The 16,697-nt window shown below is 34.4% G+C and overlaps 1 protein-coding gene and 1 long non-coding RNA gene across 3 annotated transcripts in view; one reads left to right on the top strand and one right to left on the bottom strand.

Annotated features, from left to right (window-relative positions):
- LOC131423676 (uncharacterized) overlaps positions 1-3,215 on the top strand; it is a 35,319-nt gene extending 32,104 nt beyond the window's left edge. Inside the window, exon 3 of the long non-coding RNA XR_009225546.1 lies at positions 2,839-3,215. This is a non-coding gene — a long non-coding RNA (uncharacterized LOC131423676). The remainder of the gene's footprint in view (positions 1-2,838) is intronic.
- Positions 1-16,697, bottom strand: part of Nup107 (nucleoporin 107) — a 45,153-nt gene that overhangs the window by 25,174 nt on the left and 3,282 nt on the right. For both annotated transcript variants that reach the window (XM_046430744.2, XM_046430745.2), the window contains 7 exons: positions 14,360-14,504; positions 12,038-12,141; positions 10,752-10,879; positions 10,019-10,067; positions 3,961-4,032; positions 3,279-3,367; positions 478-556 (listed from right to left, as the gene is read on the bottom strand). In XM_046430744.2, the coding sequence (XP_046286700.1) occupies positions 478-556; positions 3,279-3,367; positions 3,961-4,032; positions 10,019-10,067; positions 10,752-10,879; positions 12,038-12,141; positions 14,360-14,504 (666 nt within the window). The remainder of the gene's footprint in view (positions 1-477; positions 557-3,278; positions 3,368-3,960; positions 4,033-10,018; positions 10,068-10,751; positions 10,880-12,037; positions 12,142-14,359; positions 14,505-16,697) is intronic.

Below are 16,697 nucleotides of genomic sequence, written 5' to 3'. Positions count from 1 at the left end.
AAATAATCTTTCTAACCTCAAGCTAATGTTCAAGGATTTGTTCTTTCCCCCTACTTTCTATAGAGAAGAGCCACTTCCTCCCAACAAGAGCCTCTTCTTAGTTGAAGTGTCAAACTGGTAAGATCAAAATTAATTTGTTTCTAATACGGGGTATATCAGGTATTATCAGGTACACTTTCTGTATCTTCTTTTACAATTTACAGGCCTGCATATGTTCAAATATATTCCATCAAATTAAAATGAAACTTAGTTATTTCAGAGTAAAATGTTAGTGCATACAAGCCTTCTGGAGACTAAAACAAGGGTCCAGGAGAAAATTTTCAGCTCTTAAAATTTTTAAAATTATCACTAAAGACATCCTTCATTTCAAGAATACATACCAGGGCTGGGGAAATAGCTCAGTGGGTTGAGTGTCTGCCTCACATGCAAAGCACAAAGTCCTGGGTTCAATCCACACACCAAAAAAAGAATACATACCAATTCAGTGACAAGTGGACGGACACTTCCCATGTAAGAAGCTAGCTGTCGTTGTTTTAAGGTATGGAGAGTATTTTCCCTGAAAGGAAAAAAAAAATATTTTTAAAGAGGCCATTTAAAATAGGCCTACTTCTTTTGGTACTGGGGATTGAACTCAGGGGTACTCGACCACCATGCCTAGCCCTATTTTGTATTTTTTTTAGAGACAGGATCTCACTGAGTTGCTTAGTGCCTTGATTTGCTGAGGCTGGCTTTGATCTCACGATCCTCCTCCCTCAGCTTCCTGAGCCACTGGGATTACAAGTATGCGTCAGCTTAAAATAGGCTATATCTTAAAAAAAAAAAAAAAAATCAAATCAAGTCAAAGTAATAAGACTATATAAACCTAGGGGAAAAACGTGCAAGAGGCAGTTTGACTCAGATGACTAATGATGTTGAACACTTTTTCATTCACCTGTTTTTTGTTTTCCTTTTTTTTTTGTCACTGGGAGATTGAACCAAGATGCTTTACTACCAGGCCACATCCCTAGCCTATGTTTTATTTTGAGTCAGTTATCACTAAGTTGTTTAGAGCCTCACTTAGTTGCTGAAGCTGGCCTTGTGAACTCGTGATCCTCCAGCCTCAGCCTCCCAAATTGCTAGGATTATAGGTGTGTGTCAACATACCCAGCACTGATCTGTTTTTATGAGGTGCTTTTTACATTTCTGCCCTTTTTACTGGATTATCATTTTTTTTTTTTTTATTATTAAATGGGGCTGGGGATTGATCCAGGGCCTTATGCATGCAAGGCAAGCACTCTACCAATTGAGCTATATCCCCAGCCTGGGGTTATCCTTTTTAATAGGGTTGTATTCTTCTTGAACTAATGCTCTATATGTTTCTACTAGTCTGTGTCTTGTTCCCACTTATTTTCTTAATGGTGTCTTTAAGTGAGATTCTTTTAACTTTGATGAAGTCATTTTTTCCCCCTGATAACTGCTTTCTGTGACATAGAAAACATTTGCCTGTCCTCAAGTCACAAAGATATCTTCTTATGTTTCTATTTAAAGCATATGGGTTTAGTTTCTACATTTAGGATGATGATGCATTTTACATTAATTGTTGGATATAATTCGAGGAAACTTTTTTACAGATGTTTTTCTGCAGTTTGTTGAAAAGAGATTCCATTCCCACTGGATTGCTTTGATGCTTTAGCTAAAACCAAATCATCACTGGGTATGGTGGTGCATATAATCCCAACTATTCAGGAAGCTGGGGCAGGAGGATTACAAGTCTGAGGACAGCCTGGGGGAATTTAGCAAGATCCTGTCTCAGAAAAATAAAAAAAAGCTCATTAATAGAATGCTCCTAAATTCAATTTCCAGTATTACAAACAAACAAACAAACAAAACCAAACACATAAGTGGGGATCTGTATTACTGATCTATATCACTGATCATTTTTTAGAAAAGACTAGCTCATGAAAAAGTCACAAAAATCTTATCAGGAAAATTTAATCAAGAAAATTTTTTTTTCCTGAAAATGAAACTTTCTCTTCCTTTCAGAAAAATCACTACTCAGGATTTAATTTTTAACAAACACTGAGTAGTTCTAATTTCCTAGTTAAGCAAAGAAAAGAGCTATAGACTCTATATAAACATATTACTGAATTCAAGGGCAATCTAAATATTTTTAAGTACTGAAATAAATTGTTCTTTTAACCTAGGGGTGTTTTTGGCTTCAAGGTGCTATAATAATTTAGAAGCACTGAAAATTTTAAAAAACAAAATATAAGTGGAAAACAAAGCAGAAGTGTCTTCCTGATGATCAAAATATGATTATTTTTAAAAAGCAGCAAGGTGATTATTTGAACACATAAGTTGGATCATGTCATTCTTTTATTCTCAAGGTCTTCCATTACATTTAGAATAAAGCCTAAAATCTTTATATTGGCCTAAGTGTAAGTCTCATCTGAGCTGGCTCTCTCCAATCTCATTTCCTTTTCTGTTCACAGTGGCCTAACTGTGCAAATACTTTTCCTTTTCAGGATCTTTGAGGTTTCTATTCTACCTCAGAACGTTTGTCATGCCAACTTTTGCACAACTTGCCTCCTTTCTTTTCTTTCTTCTTATTTTTTTGGTGATACTGGGGATTGAATCCAGAACCCCATGTATCCTAGGCAAGTACTCTATCATTGAGCTATATCCCGCCTTTTTTTGTGTGTGTGGCAGGATCTCATTAAATTGCCCAGGCTGGCCTCACACTTGTGATCCTTCTTTCTCAGCCTCCCAAGTAACTGGGACTCACGGGCATGTACCAATGCTCCCAGTCTCCTTTATTCCTTTAAAAGTCTCTTACTATCTTTTCTGTTTCTTCCCCAGGGGTAGTGGGAGTACTGGCGATTGAACCCAGGAATGCTTTACCACTCAGTTACATTTAAGGCTGGCCTCAAAACTTGCAAAACTCCTGCATTAGTCTCCCAAATCACTAGGATTACAGGTATGTGCCATTGTGCTCAGCTCTTACTATCTTTCACATTAGTAAACCTTTCCCTGACCACCTCTTCCACTTAAAATAAGACTCATTGCCATCCTCCATTAATTAACTAATTTACTTTTCTCCCAAAGTTCTTAACTCTCCAACAGGACATATATTTATTTGCTGTTTAACTCTCTTAAACAATTATAAACTGCATAAAGACAGAGCTTTATCTGTTTTGCTCACAATTTAAACCAAGTAAAAACTGAATAAACATTTACTGAAAGATAAGTAAACAAAATAAACATTAAGTGAGTTCAGAAACAAAAGCTCAGTGACTTACCAATATACTGATTTTGCATAAAACTCAATATTATCAGAAAAATCTCCAATTTCATCTTTGGCAATACTCTCCAACCAATCTACCACCAGCTAAGAAAAAAAAAATATTAGTAATAATTATAAAATCTGGTGTTTCATTTGTAGTGGAACTCCTACCCTTCATTTAAGTAATTTCTGATTTTAAAAATGTCAAGTAACAATTTTTCCAAACACTATTCTACTTCTTTGTTTTTTTTAAAGAGAGAGAGAGAGAGAGAGAGAATTTTTTAAATATTTATTTTTCAGTTTTCAGCAGACACAACATCTTTATTTTTATTTTATGTGGTGCTGAGGATTGAACCCAGCGCCCCATGCCAGGCGAGCGCATTACCACTTGGGAGCCACATCCCCAGCCCACTATTCTACTTCTTTAAGACAAACAAATATTTTAAGAAAAGAATAAAATATTCCATAGGAACAATACAGTTTTTTAACAGGCTATTCCTGGAAACAGGATTGTTATTTTATGCAAAACATTGTTATTTAAAAATTAAAGAACAACTTTCCAAATTTCTTTGAATTACCAATAAAAGGATCAAGTAGAAAGAAAAGGTTTTACATTTTAAAAACTTCAGTTTTAAATTGTATGTCATTTACATTTTCTCTATTTATTTAGAAACAAAATTTAAAATTTCTAGACATACCTGACTTTGTCGAACAAGTGAATCTCTCTGAAATAAAGCTTCTACAACTGTTTTCTCACTGGCATTAATAGCCTATTACAAGTACATAAAAAAAGAAAAGAAGATGCTGTAAGAATATTATTTCAACAGAAAAATAAAAGCCAACCAGAAGTAAGTATATTTAATCACCCACACATCTTACTATATAGTCAGTATGCAAATTCATCTTTTTTTTTTCTTTTTGGTAGTGCTAGGGATTGAATACAGAGCCTTGCATGTACTAGGTAACCACTCAACCACAGAACTACACACCCAGTCCTGTATATTCATCTTTGAAAAATATCTATAAGTAAATTTCAACCTGATTAGATTAATTTGTAGCTGCTCTTGCCTGATATTTCAATTTATTACAATTAGAATGTAAAAGTTCTATTTCCCCAATGTGTTGCTTCAGTGAAAAATAAGCAAAATAAAATAGTTAAAAAAAATGAACTTTAAAAATCTTTTTTTTTTTTTTTTTTTTAAAGAGAGGGAGAGGGAGAGGGAGAGAGAGAGACAGAGAGAGAGAGAGAATCTTTTAATATTTATTTTTTAGTTTTCGGCGGACACAACATCTTTGTTTGTATGTGGTGCTGACGATCGAACCCGGGCGGCACACATGCCAGGCAAGCGCGCTACCGCTTGAGCCACATCCCCAGCCCAACTTTAAAAATCTTTTCATTAACATGGCAGAAGATAGTAAGTAGTAAAACCTAAATGTAATCCAAGGCTTTTAAGACTGACTTGAAATGACAACATTACAGAAATAGAAGCAAAGTAACCATAAACAGTATATGAAAAGGATAATATATTGTGACTAGTTCAAGCATGAGTCATATCTAGTAATCTATTTTATTTATGGGTTAAAAGAGAAAAGCTGGGCTGGGGTTGTGGTTCAGAGGAAGAGCGCTCGCCTAGCCTGCATGAGGCACTGGGTAGGTTCCATACTCAGCATCACATAAAAATAAAATAAAGGTATTGTGACCACCTACAACTAAAAAAAATAAATGTTAAATAAAAAGAGAAAAGCTATATTAACTTCTATTTTATTTCTTTTAAACAGTTCTGGCCACTAAACCCAAGGCCTCACATGTGGTAGACAACCAATCCACCACTGAACTGTATCTTCAGCCTACATGAACTTATTGATCAATGCCAAAATATCATTTGATTAAAAAAACAAAACAAAACAAAAAAAAAACTTCAAGTTGGACATGGTGGCAAATGCCTGTAATCCCAGCTACTAAGAAGGCTGAGGCATGAGAATCCTAAGTCCCAGGCTGGGTAACTTAGTGAGAATCTGTCTCAAAATAAAAAATAAAAAGGGGGGCTGAGGTTGTGACTCAGCAGTACGGCGCTCACCTAGCATGTGTGAGGCCCTGAGTTTGATCCTCAGCACCACATAAAAATAAGTAAATAAAATAAAGATTAAAAAAATAAAAATAAAAAGGGATAGGGGTATAGCTCAGTGGGAGGGCGCCTGACTAGAAAGTACAAGGCCCTGGATTCAATGCCTAGCAACACACAAACATGCAAACAATTCACAAATTAGAAGAATAGTGTAACTATCTGATTAAAACCTCTAGCAAGTACTATTTCTAACTGTAAAGTGAGACAATTCCTTTAAAATGCAGCAGACTAAAAGAAGAATCTCTATTATTCAACTTTACCTAAAAAATTCTAGCTACCACAATAAAATCAGAAAAAGAACTATATACTAATAAATATGGGAAAAAGAATCAAAGCCATTATTATGTATAGATAACAGAATTGCCTACTTGAAAAAATCAAATCCAAGGGGGGGGGCGGGGTTGTGGCTCAGCAGTAGAGCACTTGCCTAGCACATGCGAGGCCCTGGGTTCAATCCTCAGTACCACATAAAAACAAACAAACTAAAGGTATTGTGTACACCTAAAAAATAAATATAAAAACAGTCACTAGGAAAGTATGAGAACTAATAAGTGAGTTCAATGAGTATGCAAATATAAGTACCTTCCTTAAATGTGTATGTTACTTTTTTGGTATTTGTGGAATAAATAATTAAGAGATTGGAAAGATACTAAAAATATTTTAGGTTAAAAAGCAGACTAATAGACATAGACAGCTTAAGTTATTTATTTTAAAAATACATATTATTCTCTTTTCCTTATATACTTCCTTCAAACATTAATTACTTTTTTTTTTTTTGCGGGGGTAGGGGTAGGGGAGTGTACTGGGGATTGAACTCAGGGGCATTCTGCCATTCAGCCCCATCCCTAGCCCTATTTTGTATTTTATTAAGAGACAGGGTCTCATGGTCTCACTGAATTGCTTAGCACCTTGCTTTTGCTGAGGCTGGTTTTGAACTTGAGATCCTCCTACCTCAGTCTCTGGAGCTGCTGGGATTATTGGTGTGCACCACTGTGCTAGGCTCAATTACTTTTTAAATCAAAAGATAAATAATTAAACCCTCAGAAGGCATCTGGTCTCAATGTTTTGTTTTTGAGATGGGTTCTCACTAAACTGTTGCTCATGCTAGTCTGAACTCATGGGCTCAACTGATCCTCCTGCCTCAGCCCTGAGTGCTGGATACAGGCACGTTTTTTTAAGACTTCAAAGAACAAATAATTTTACATTCTTCAACAGGACACAAAAAAAGATGGAAGATTTCTGAACATGTTCTGGAGAGGCAGCAGGACTCTAGACACCAAAAGGATGATAATGTTACCAAAAAGAAAGAAAGGAAGAAACCATACTTAGGGAAATCCTAAATCAAATATTAGCTAACAGAATTTATTAGTATATTTAGGAATACAATATGACTGACAGCTTACCCTGAGATAATCTGATATTAGTGAAACTATTATTACAAGTTATTGCACTAATAAAGTAAAGCAAGTATCTATATGTGGAGAGCCATTCTCATGCATGACTGGACGACTCCGGGTTTGGGCCTGAGACTTCTGGCTGTGTCGGAATTTTCCTGGCCCTCTCCTGATGAGAGAACCTGTCCGTGTGGGGGTGGTGTGACTGACCACTGACCCCGGGGGCCCAATCACTGACCCTGACCTTGGAGTGCAGTCCCCCCTCAACCTTCATTGGATGGAATTCTCCCCTGAATCTCTTGTTCCCCAATAAAAAGCTACTCCCAGGCATGTTCACTCTCTCTCTCTCCTGCTAGCCCTGAGTAATCCTTGCTGCCCTGCTGGGCGGTTAGAGGAGGGAACCAGAGAGGGGAGCGTCTAGGACCTGGCAATAGAAATCAGGTAACTGAGTCTGTGTGTTTTATTTCGATCTCTTCTAGCTAACTTTTATGCCAAGAACCTCATTAATGAAACCATTGTGCTGGCCGCATGGTGGATCTATAGAAGCTAAAACAAAACAAAACAAAACATTTGACTGCATTCAATACCCTTTCCGTCTTAGTAAATTAGGAGGAAAAAATATTCTTAATCTGTGGTGAACCATCAAATGTAAGGATGAAACAGAAGCATTCTTTTCAGGAACAAGAAAAGAATGTCTGCTATTAGTGATATAATTCGATGTTGTATGGGGATATAGCTCAGTGGTAAAGGCCCTCAGGTTCAATCCCCAGTACCAACAACAACAAAAATAAATAGAGAGCCAGCGGGCATGGTGGCACACACCTATAATCCCAGCGGCTCCGAGGTTCAGGCAGGAGGATCACCAGTTCAAAGCTAGCCTCAGCAAAAGTAAGGCACTAAGCAACTTAGTGAGACCCTGTCTCTAAATAAAATATAAAACAGGGCTGGGGATATGGCTTAGTGGTCGAGTGCCCCTGAGTTCAATCCCTGGTACCTGTCACCCCCAAAACCAAAAAAAGAAAGAGGGATAATGACTATAAAGGAGTAAGGTAAACTTAGTATTTGTAGATGATTACTAAAGATATAGAGTATCCAATAAAATCAAAAGGAAAAACTATTAGAGATGGTAAGAGAGCTCAGAAAGATGGCAAATAAGAATGCTACACATAAATCAGTAACTTTCCATTTGACAGTAATAACTAATTAGAAAATATAAGAGAATCCATTTATAGTAGGATTCACAGAGAACTTTATAGAGAAGACCACAAGACCTATATGAAAGATCTGAATGGAAAGAGATACCATCTTACAAATGGGAACACTCAATATGGTAAAGATAACATTCTTCCCCAAATTAATCTACAAATTCACTATTATTTCAATAAACATACCATTAAAGATTTTTTAAAAATGGAAAGTGTAAAGTTTGTCAAGGGAAATACTATGCAAAATATAGCCAAAACTGTACTTATAAATGGGAGAGGGGACTTATCCTACCCAGATATTAAAATTTCTTGAGTTAGAGTAAATCATTTTGTATAGTACTGGCTTTCAAATGAATCAATCAATTCAAAAACTTCCATGTATAAATATGATTGGGTATATTATAAAGTTAGCATTACAAATCAGTGAAGAAAGATTGGTTTGTTGGGATAAATGAATATTTACTTGAAAAAAGTTAAATTTCTCGCCTACTTTATAGACAAACTCAGACTGGATAAATTCAAGAACTTATTATGTTGGGATGGGGATGTGGCTCAAGCGGTAGCATGCTCGCCTGGCATGCGTGCGGCCCAGGTTCGATCCTCAGCACCACATACAAACAAAGATGTTGTGTCTGCCAAAAAATAAATATTAAAAAATTCTCTCTCTCTCTCCAAAACAAACAAAAAAACAACTTATTATGTAAGCTTTTGACTTTTTTTAAAAAGTTAAATTTAGAAGGAAACAGTGAATTTTTTTTTTTTTAATGAGGTACTAGAGATTGAATCCAGAGTGCTCAACTCACCCAGGGGTGCTTTACTAATAAATAAATAAACATACAAACAAATAAATAATTAGCCAGATGTGGTGGAACATACTTGTAATCCCAGTGGTTGAGGCTCCAGAGGCTGAGGGAGGAGGACTGTAAGTTCAAAGCCAGCCTTAGCAACTTATTGAGGTCCTGAGCAACTCAGCAAGACCCTGTCTCTAACTAAATTACAAAAAAGGGCCAGGTTGTAGCTCAGTGGTTAAGCACTCCTAGGTTCACCAAAAATAAATAAATAAATAAATAAAGTGAAACAGGAAAGGCCTTCCTTATGTGACACAAGATAATGCTTGCAAAAGGAAAACATAAGACATGTGATCAGATGAAAATGGAAAAGAACTCATAGAGTTAGAAAACAAGTAACAGAAAAATGTTGCTAATATGTATAAAAAAAGGATTAGTAAGAAAATAAATAATAGGGAAATAAGCCAAGGATATGAATGCAAATTCATAAATACGTATGGTGTGAATGAAAAAACATGACATTTCACTAGTGACTAAGGATTTACAAATTAAAATGAGATATTTTTCCAGTTGGGAATATCAAATGATTGCTAATATGTCACCAGAATAAACATTTTCATAAACTATTAATGAAGAATAAGAACTGGCATATTAAGTAATGACAATCTCAAATTTTGGCCCAAGGAATGTACTTCTGAAAATATAGGAAATACTGGAATACACAAATAAGCATGAAAAAGAATTTTCAAATGCATTATTGACTACTATAGCAAAAATACTGGAAACATCCTAAACCTGTCCAGCAGGAAATGTATGCTTATGGCATCTTTATATTCTGATTTTCCATGAAAAAATAAGGTAAACTTATATGAATTGACACAATAATTAAGAAATATAACTCAAAAGTACTCAGTATAATATATAAATGAAATTAAACTGTATGTTAAAAAAACAACTTATATGCGAGAAAATGTGTATGTATAAAGTTGCACAGAAAAATATCTGGTAGGATACAACCCAAATTGGTATGCTGAATAGTCAGGAAGATAAAGAAGGACTTTTACCTATAGTCTGTAATGTAAATCAGTATTTGATCATTTTACCAAGTTGTAATCTTTTATGTACTTGTAAAATTTTTTAAATGCAGAAATTCATGATGGAGTGTTGAAATATCACATCTTATGACTAAAAAACATTTTAATTTTTAAGCATCTATAAAGGAAAAAACTAATATAAAACTTACAGCAATTGCAAACATATTTTCATCTTCTAATGAAGACTGTATTCTGTCCCTAAGGAAAAAATAACACAAAATGAAAAGGTCTTAATTTTGCATGAATGAATGTATGAAATCACCTTTTAAGCTATTGCATGTGAACACATGCATTCTGTCACCAACAAATGAGTTTCCAATTTACTTAATCACTAAACTTTGAATACAAGAGTAGTAAATGCCTGTTGAATTTGACACCTGAACAAAACTGGTGTTTACTAAAAATATACACTACAAAAAGGTCTCTAATGACTACCTGCTAATGCATATACCTTTTCTATATGGAAAAATAAGAGTAATATGATTTTCTTTATTTTCTCATCAGCATGGAAAGCAACAGTAAAAAGCGAAAACCACTGAGCATGAGATAGAAAACTTGATTAACTTTTTTCAAACTTCCATTATATAAAGTATACCTTTCAGTTCTTTTTCTAAATCTATCTTCATCTAAGTATTGCTCTATTTTTAGCACTTTCCTTAAATCTTTATACATAGCCAAATTTTTTTTAGTCACCAGCTTTATGATCTGAAAGCCCTTTCTTTTCTTGTAATTCACCCGACAACTATATTAGAAATGATAAGCCTCAAAAATTTATTTTTATTGGCAAAATTTATTTCCAAACTCATCTTACTCTAACTTACAAATTAATTTTCCTATTGTTACCTTATGTTCATTTCATTTATAAAGTCTATACAATTTTACCTATACAAAGAAGCTAGCAGCCTCCATGTGACCATCTCCTGTTGAAGAAGCCACAGCATACTGGCTGTTTTTGAAAACTTTTGCAGTCCAGGGGTTGCTCGGCTCACTATTTTACTCAGTATATTCACCTGAATTAAAACCATAAAATTTAAAGAGGTTAATTTTCTAAAATTTTGAGTTTTTAAGTAACTTTGAGTTCTTCAAGTACACAGTGTTAAATGTATATATACATATTATAAATCTTTCCTATTCTACATTTTTTTTGGGGGGGGGCGTATTGAGGATTGAACCCAGGGGCACTCTACCACCGAGCCAAATCCTAGTTCATTTTATTTTTTACTTTGAGACAGTGTCTAAGATGCTGAGGCTGGCCTTAAATGTGCAATCCTCCTGACTCAGCCTCCCAAGTCACTGGAATTGAAGGCACATACCAAGCATGAGGTCTAACCTATTTCTGTCTTTCTGAATTGAACATAATATAACATTCCCACTAGAAATGACCCAAATTTAGGGCAAGGTATATTTATGTGAGTATATACATATGAGTTTAACATACTTTTATAGCCAGGCATGGTTGTGCATGCCTGTAATTCTAGCAACTCGAGAAGCTGAAGCGGAGGATCACAAGTTGGAGGCTAGCCTTAGCAATTTAGCAAGACCCTGTCACAAAATAAAAAATTTTTAAAAAGGACTGGAAATGTAGTTCAGTGACATACTGCCCCTGGGTTCAATTCCCAGTACAGGGGTGGTGGGGATTAATTAACTTTAGATTTCAGATTCAACAACAGCAGCCAAGGTACATTTTTAAAACTTCAACTGTTTTCTTATTGTTGAATATTGAATTCTCTGTACATTTTTTATTTTCTTTAAGCAGATTTCTTTTGTTCCTCCAAAGAAATCTTATTATGGGCCTTCAATATATAAAAAGCAGAGATGCTCTGGCTGACCGCCCTATCTCTCCTGCCACTGCACCCCTAAAGCATTTTTTTTTTGTTTGTTTGTTTGTGTTACTGAGGATTGAATCAAGGGCTCTTGCGCTGAGGTTCATCCCCATCTCTTTTTAAAATTTTATTTTGACATAGGGTCTTGCTAAGTTTTCCAGGTTGTCTTTGATCCTCCTGCCTGAGCCTCCAAAGTATGCCTACTTTTATGCCTCAATGCATGAGCCACAGCACCTGGCTCCTAAGACATTTCTTTTAAAATTAGTATGGAAAGTAACAGGTTCATACTGTTCAATAAAACTAAAAGTCCGGAAATTTGACCTTGATGCAGTAAAATTAGTTTACCTGACTACCACAAATATTTTCATACTCTTCCACAAGGTCAAAAACTGTAGTTGAAGAGTGCTTCAAAAACGACTGCAGGAAATCAGAAAACATACTCATGGATGCTAAAACACATTAAAAAGAAAAAGGACATACTTTAGGTAATTCTGTTTGAAAACACAAAAATAATTTTCTTTTCACTGCTGTTTATTTATTTATTTATTTATTTTGCGGTGCTGGGATCCAACCCAGGGCCTTCTACATGCTAGGCAAGTGCTTTTCCACTCAGCTACATCCTAGTCCTAAAACATTTTAATCAGTAAAATATACATTACAAATTTGCACTTAGCAAAAAAATATACATTACAAATGCCCATCCTGTATTTCTCAAGCCCCTGGCAACCATCATTCTATTCTGTGAAGTCTGACTACTCTAAGTACTTCTTTTAAGTATAATAATACAATATTTGTCTTTAAAAAAATATATATATATATATTTATTTATTTATTTATTTTGGTTGTTGATGGATCTTTATTTAATTTATTTATATGCAGTGCTGAGAATCAAACCCAATGCCTTGCACATGCTACCACTAAGCCACAACCCCAGCCCCAATATTTTTCTTTTTGAAACTGACTTATTGCACTTAGCATAACATCCTCAAGGTTCATCCATGCTGTAATACATGTCAGAATGTCTTTCATTTTTAGTTGAAAACTATTCTATTTTATGTAAGTACTATATTTTATTCTTCCATTCATCTAAAAATGGATAATAGGTACTGTGAATAATATTATTATTTTTAGTTTTTTGAGGAATTGCCAAACTGTTTTCCACAGAGGTTGTACCATTTTACATTCACACCAATACAACGGTACACAAGAGTTCTGATTTCTCTATATTTGTCAATAGTTGTTATTTTATGGTTTCAATTTACATTTCTATAATGATTATGATGATGTTGAGTATATTTTCATGTGCTTAATGGCTATGTACATATATTCTCTTAAGAAATGTCTATTCAAGTTTTTTGCCATTTTTGGGGGGAAGGGGGTGGTACTGGGGAATGAACCAGGTCACATGAGCTATTAGTGCTTACCAATAGGCCATGTCCCTAGACCTTTTTATGTTATTTTGGGACAGGGTTTAACTAATCAAGAACCAGGCTGGTCTTGACTGCAATCTTTATGCCTCATCCTCATAAGTAATTGGGATCACAGGTGTGCACCACTGTGCCGCCTAGATTTGCCTATTTTTTTTTAACCAAATTAATGTTTTATTGTTAAGTTATGGGAGTTTTATATATGTATACATTTTAGATATGAACTCCTTATCAGATATATATTTAAAATATTTTTTCATTACATCCTAGCTGCTTTTTGCTCTATTGATTATATCTTTTGATACATGAAAGATTAAACTTTTGATATAGTCCAGTTTATTTTTCTTTTGTTACATGTAAGTCTTTTAAGATTCCAAAGATGTAGTAGTTATTAGTCTTTTATGTGTTATTGATAATCGTTACAAAAAACCCAGTATATGGTTCAAATTTTAGAACACCTGAATTGTATTTTAAGTTTTCCATATCAAAGTAGCTAAGAGTTATACTGGACACTAATATGTTCTACTCAGGGGAAATACATACATTTTAGTATAGCATTGTACAATATTTAAGGTATTCTTCTATTTTGTAGATTAAGGAGAAAGTACTTTTAAGTATTTAAGGAGAAAGTATTTTTAAGAAAGTATTTTTAAGTCACTCTATACCTGGGTACATATTACTAGCAAATGCTACAAGAAAATAGTGGTTACCGAAGTATTAAGAGCAGGGCTCTGAAATCTAACTGCTTAGTTTCAAATCCAGTTGCCATTACTTCCTAGCCAGGTGATCTTAAGCAAGCTAATTTAACCCCTGTGAGTAGCAGTTTCCTTTCCTCTAAAATGGGAATGATTACCTCTTTAATAGACTATGGAAAGGACCATGGTATTATATAAGTTAATGCTTACTGGTAAGCACATTGACTAGCACTCATCTATGAGTGCTAGCTTATGATGCTAAAGTAATGAAAAACCTACATAACAATGTTATACATAGAAGGAAAACTATGTAAAAACATGGGAGAAAAATGGCCACCTGTAAGCCAAGGAGAGAAATCTTAAAAGAAAGTAACCCCTGCCAATATCTTTGACTTCTAGTCTTCAGTATTTTGGGGAAAAAAAAAATTTTATGGCACTCCCCCCAACCAAAAAAGTATTTAATAATGTTCAGGAACAGGAGATAGTTTCCTTGACCTTTGTAAAGTGAAAAGCTACTTTGTCACAAAACTTAAAAGCCATTTTACCAGCTTCTCCAGGATCATCTTCACGTAACATAACGGCACTGAGATTTACATCCTCTGTTACATTGTGCGGCTCTGTGTTTGTGAAGAGCCCTAAACGCTGTGATGAGAATGCAGCTGCCCAATTACTGTCATCCAGATTAGTTACCTTGAAAAGCAATGGAGCTATTGTTATTAGGTGAATAAATATTTTAATACTAAATAAAGTTAAAAAATACTGAAACCTTACATATATGATTTTCATTTTTAAAAAGATAGCCAACAGGGTTTATTTTGTTAAAGAATCCATGGGTTTTTAAATTGTTTTTTCCAATGTATTATTTCATGCCTTTAAAAAAAGTCAATGAAGGGGCTGGGGTTGTGGCTAAGAGGTAGAGCGCTCACCTAGTATGTGTGAGGCACTGGGTTCGATCCTCAGCACCACATAAAAATAAAATAAAAAATATTAAAAAAAAAAGTCAATGAAGATTACACTTTGTAAAATTTATGCTCTTATTAGTAGGTAAAATAAAGTCCTACATGTAAGTTCACCTCAATTTTTTACTTTTGGGGACCTGTACAGGACAAATAATGCAGTTTCTGTAACAAATTAATAGTAATTAAAAAAAAAAAAAGATGAGGAACTACACATTAGAAAACTTAAAGATACATAAATGTCTAATGTGTTCACCTTTTCTGGATTCTGATTTAAACAAAACAACAAAAATTTTGATAGAACAGGAACTTCAAGCACTTACTGAAATATGTACTATAATGTCTACAGTCATTATATATATTATGTTCCATAAACAATACATAAATGACCGTGTTGTACAAAATCATATCACCCAGTGACACTCTAGCATCTTAGTTTGATATGTACACTCTATGATCATGACAACAAAATTACCCAACAGTGCATTTCTCAGAAAGCATCCTTGTCATTAAGCAATAGTGATATAAAATGGATGTCTGAAATGATAACGAATTACTGTGTTAGTTACATGTGTTAACAGTAATATATGCCAAAAAAAGTATCCTTATATCTCAGAGACAGAAACTGAAGTATCTATATATGAAAAGGCTGTATCTGGAAATACTGATGTAGAGGAAATGCAAGAAAGTACTTTGGTCTACAATCAAATCTTCGCAGTAGACATATGGTAAAAATATTAAAGCAATTAATTTTATTTAATTTAGAGAAACCTATACCCAGTACTATCTCTCATGACTGACATACAAATTGGGAAAAATCAGGAAAATACCTCTACTATAAAAGAGAAAATTTTTACTATTAATCTTATAGATCTGAAGCAGTACACTTTTTCTTTTGCTTAAATCCAAAAGCAGGCAATTTATTCATGTTTTTAAGTGAAACAAAACAAAAATTGAAAAAAACAAAAACAAAAAAACACTGTCAAAATAAATAAGTTTCATAAGGACAGTATATTTTTTTTATCCTTTCTTTTTTCCTTTGTAGTGCCAGGGAGGACAAACTTAAAACCTCGTGCAGGCTAAGCACACATTCTTCCACTGAGCTATATTTCTAGCCCCAATGCTATAATAAATATTAAAGATGGATTTGGGGCTGAGAGTGTAGTTCATTGGTAGAGTGCCTGGTTATCATGCATGAGGTCCTGAGTTTGATCCCTACCACCACACTTAAAAATAAATAAATAAATAGAACGATGGATTTTACCTTTAATAAGGAGAGGTTTAACAGGCAAGACTACTCTTCAGAATACACTTAGACAATTTCACATGAAAATAAAAATCTCTGTGCCTGGCCAGGTATGGTGGCACTTGCCTATAATACTAGCAACTTGGGAGGCTGAGGAAGGAGGATTGCAAGTTCAAGTCCAGCCTTAGCAACCCAGTGAGACCCTGTCTCAAAATAAAAAATAAAAAGGTCTGGAAATGTGGCTCAGTAGTTAAACACCCTGGGTTCAATCCTGGTACAAAAAAAAAAAAAAAAAAAAAAAAATTCTGGCTGTTTAATAAAGCACAGAGCCAAGGATAGAACCATTTTTATCTTGTTTTTGGAACTAAATGTGCCATAATACTCTTCTACTCCAACAAAAACCTCTGTTTCCTTCTTCTTGGCAACACTTTCTTTTTAAAAAATAGGATATTTTTAATACCTAGGTGAAGCCATTCTGCATCAGTTTATATAACATCTCTTCTCCTATTTTCAATACTATAACATTATAAGTTCTAAAGAGCCATCCATCCCATCTAATTTTTCAAAGGTTTTCTATTTTACCCCTTGAGTACAAAATACAAATTTAGTCAAATTCTCCTTATACTCTCACAACATAGATCACTTCTGTGACTGAATGTTTGTGGGGTTTTTCCCGGCCTC

This window comes from Marmota monax, unplaced genomic scaffold (genome assembly GCF_021218885.2).
Source record: "Marmota monax isolate L192 unplaced genomic scaffold, Marmota_monax_Labrador192_F-V1.1 WCK01_AAM20220418_F8-fsc00056, whole genome shotgun sequence".
Taxonomy (NCBI): domain Eukaryota; kingdom Metazoa; phylum Chordata; class Mammalia; order Rodentia; family Sciuridae; genus Marmota; species Marmota monax.
This window is presented reverse-complemented; position numbering and strand designations above follow the sequence as displayed.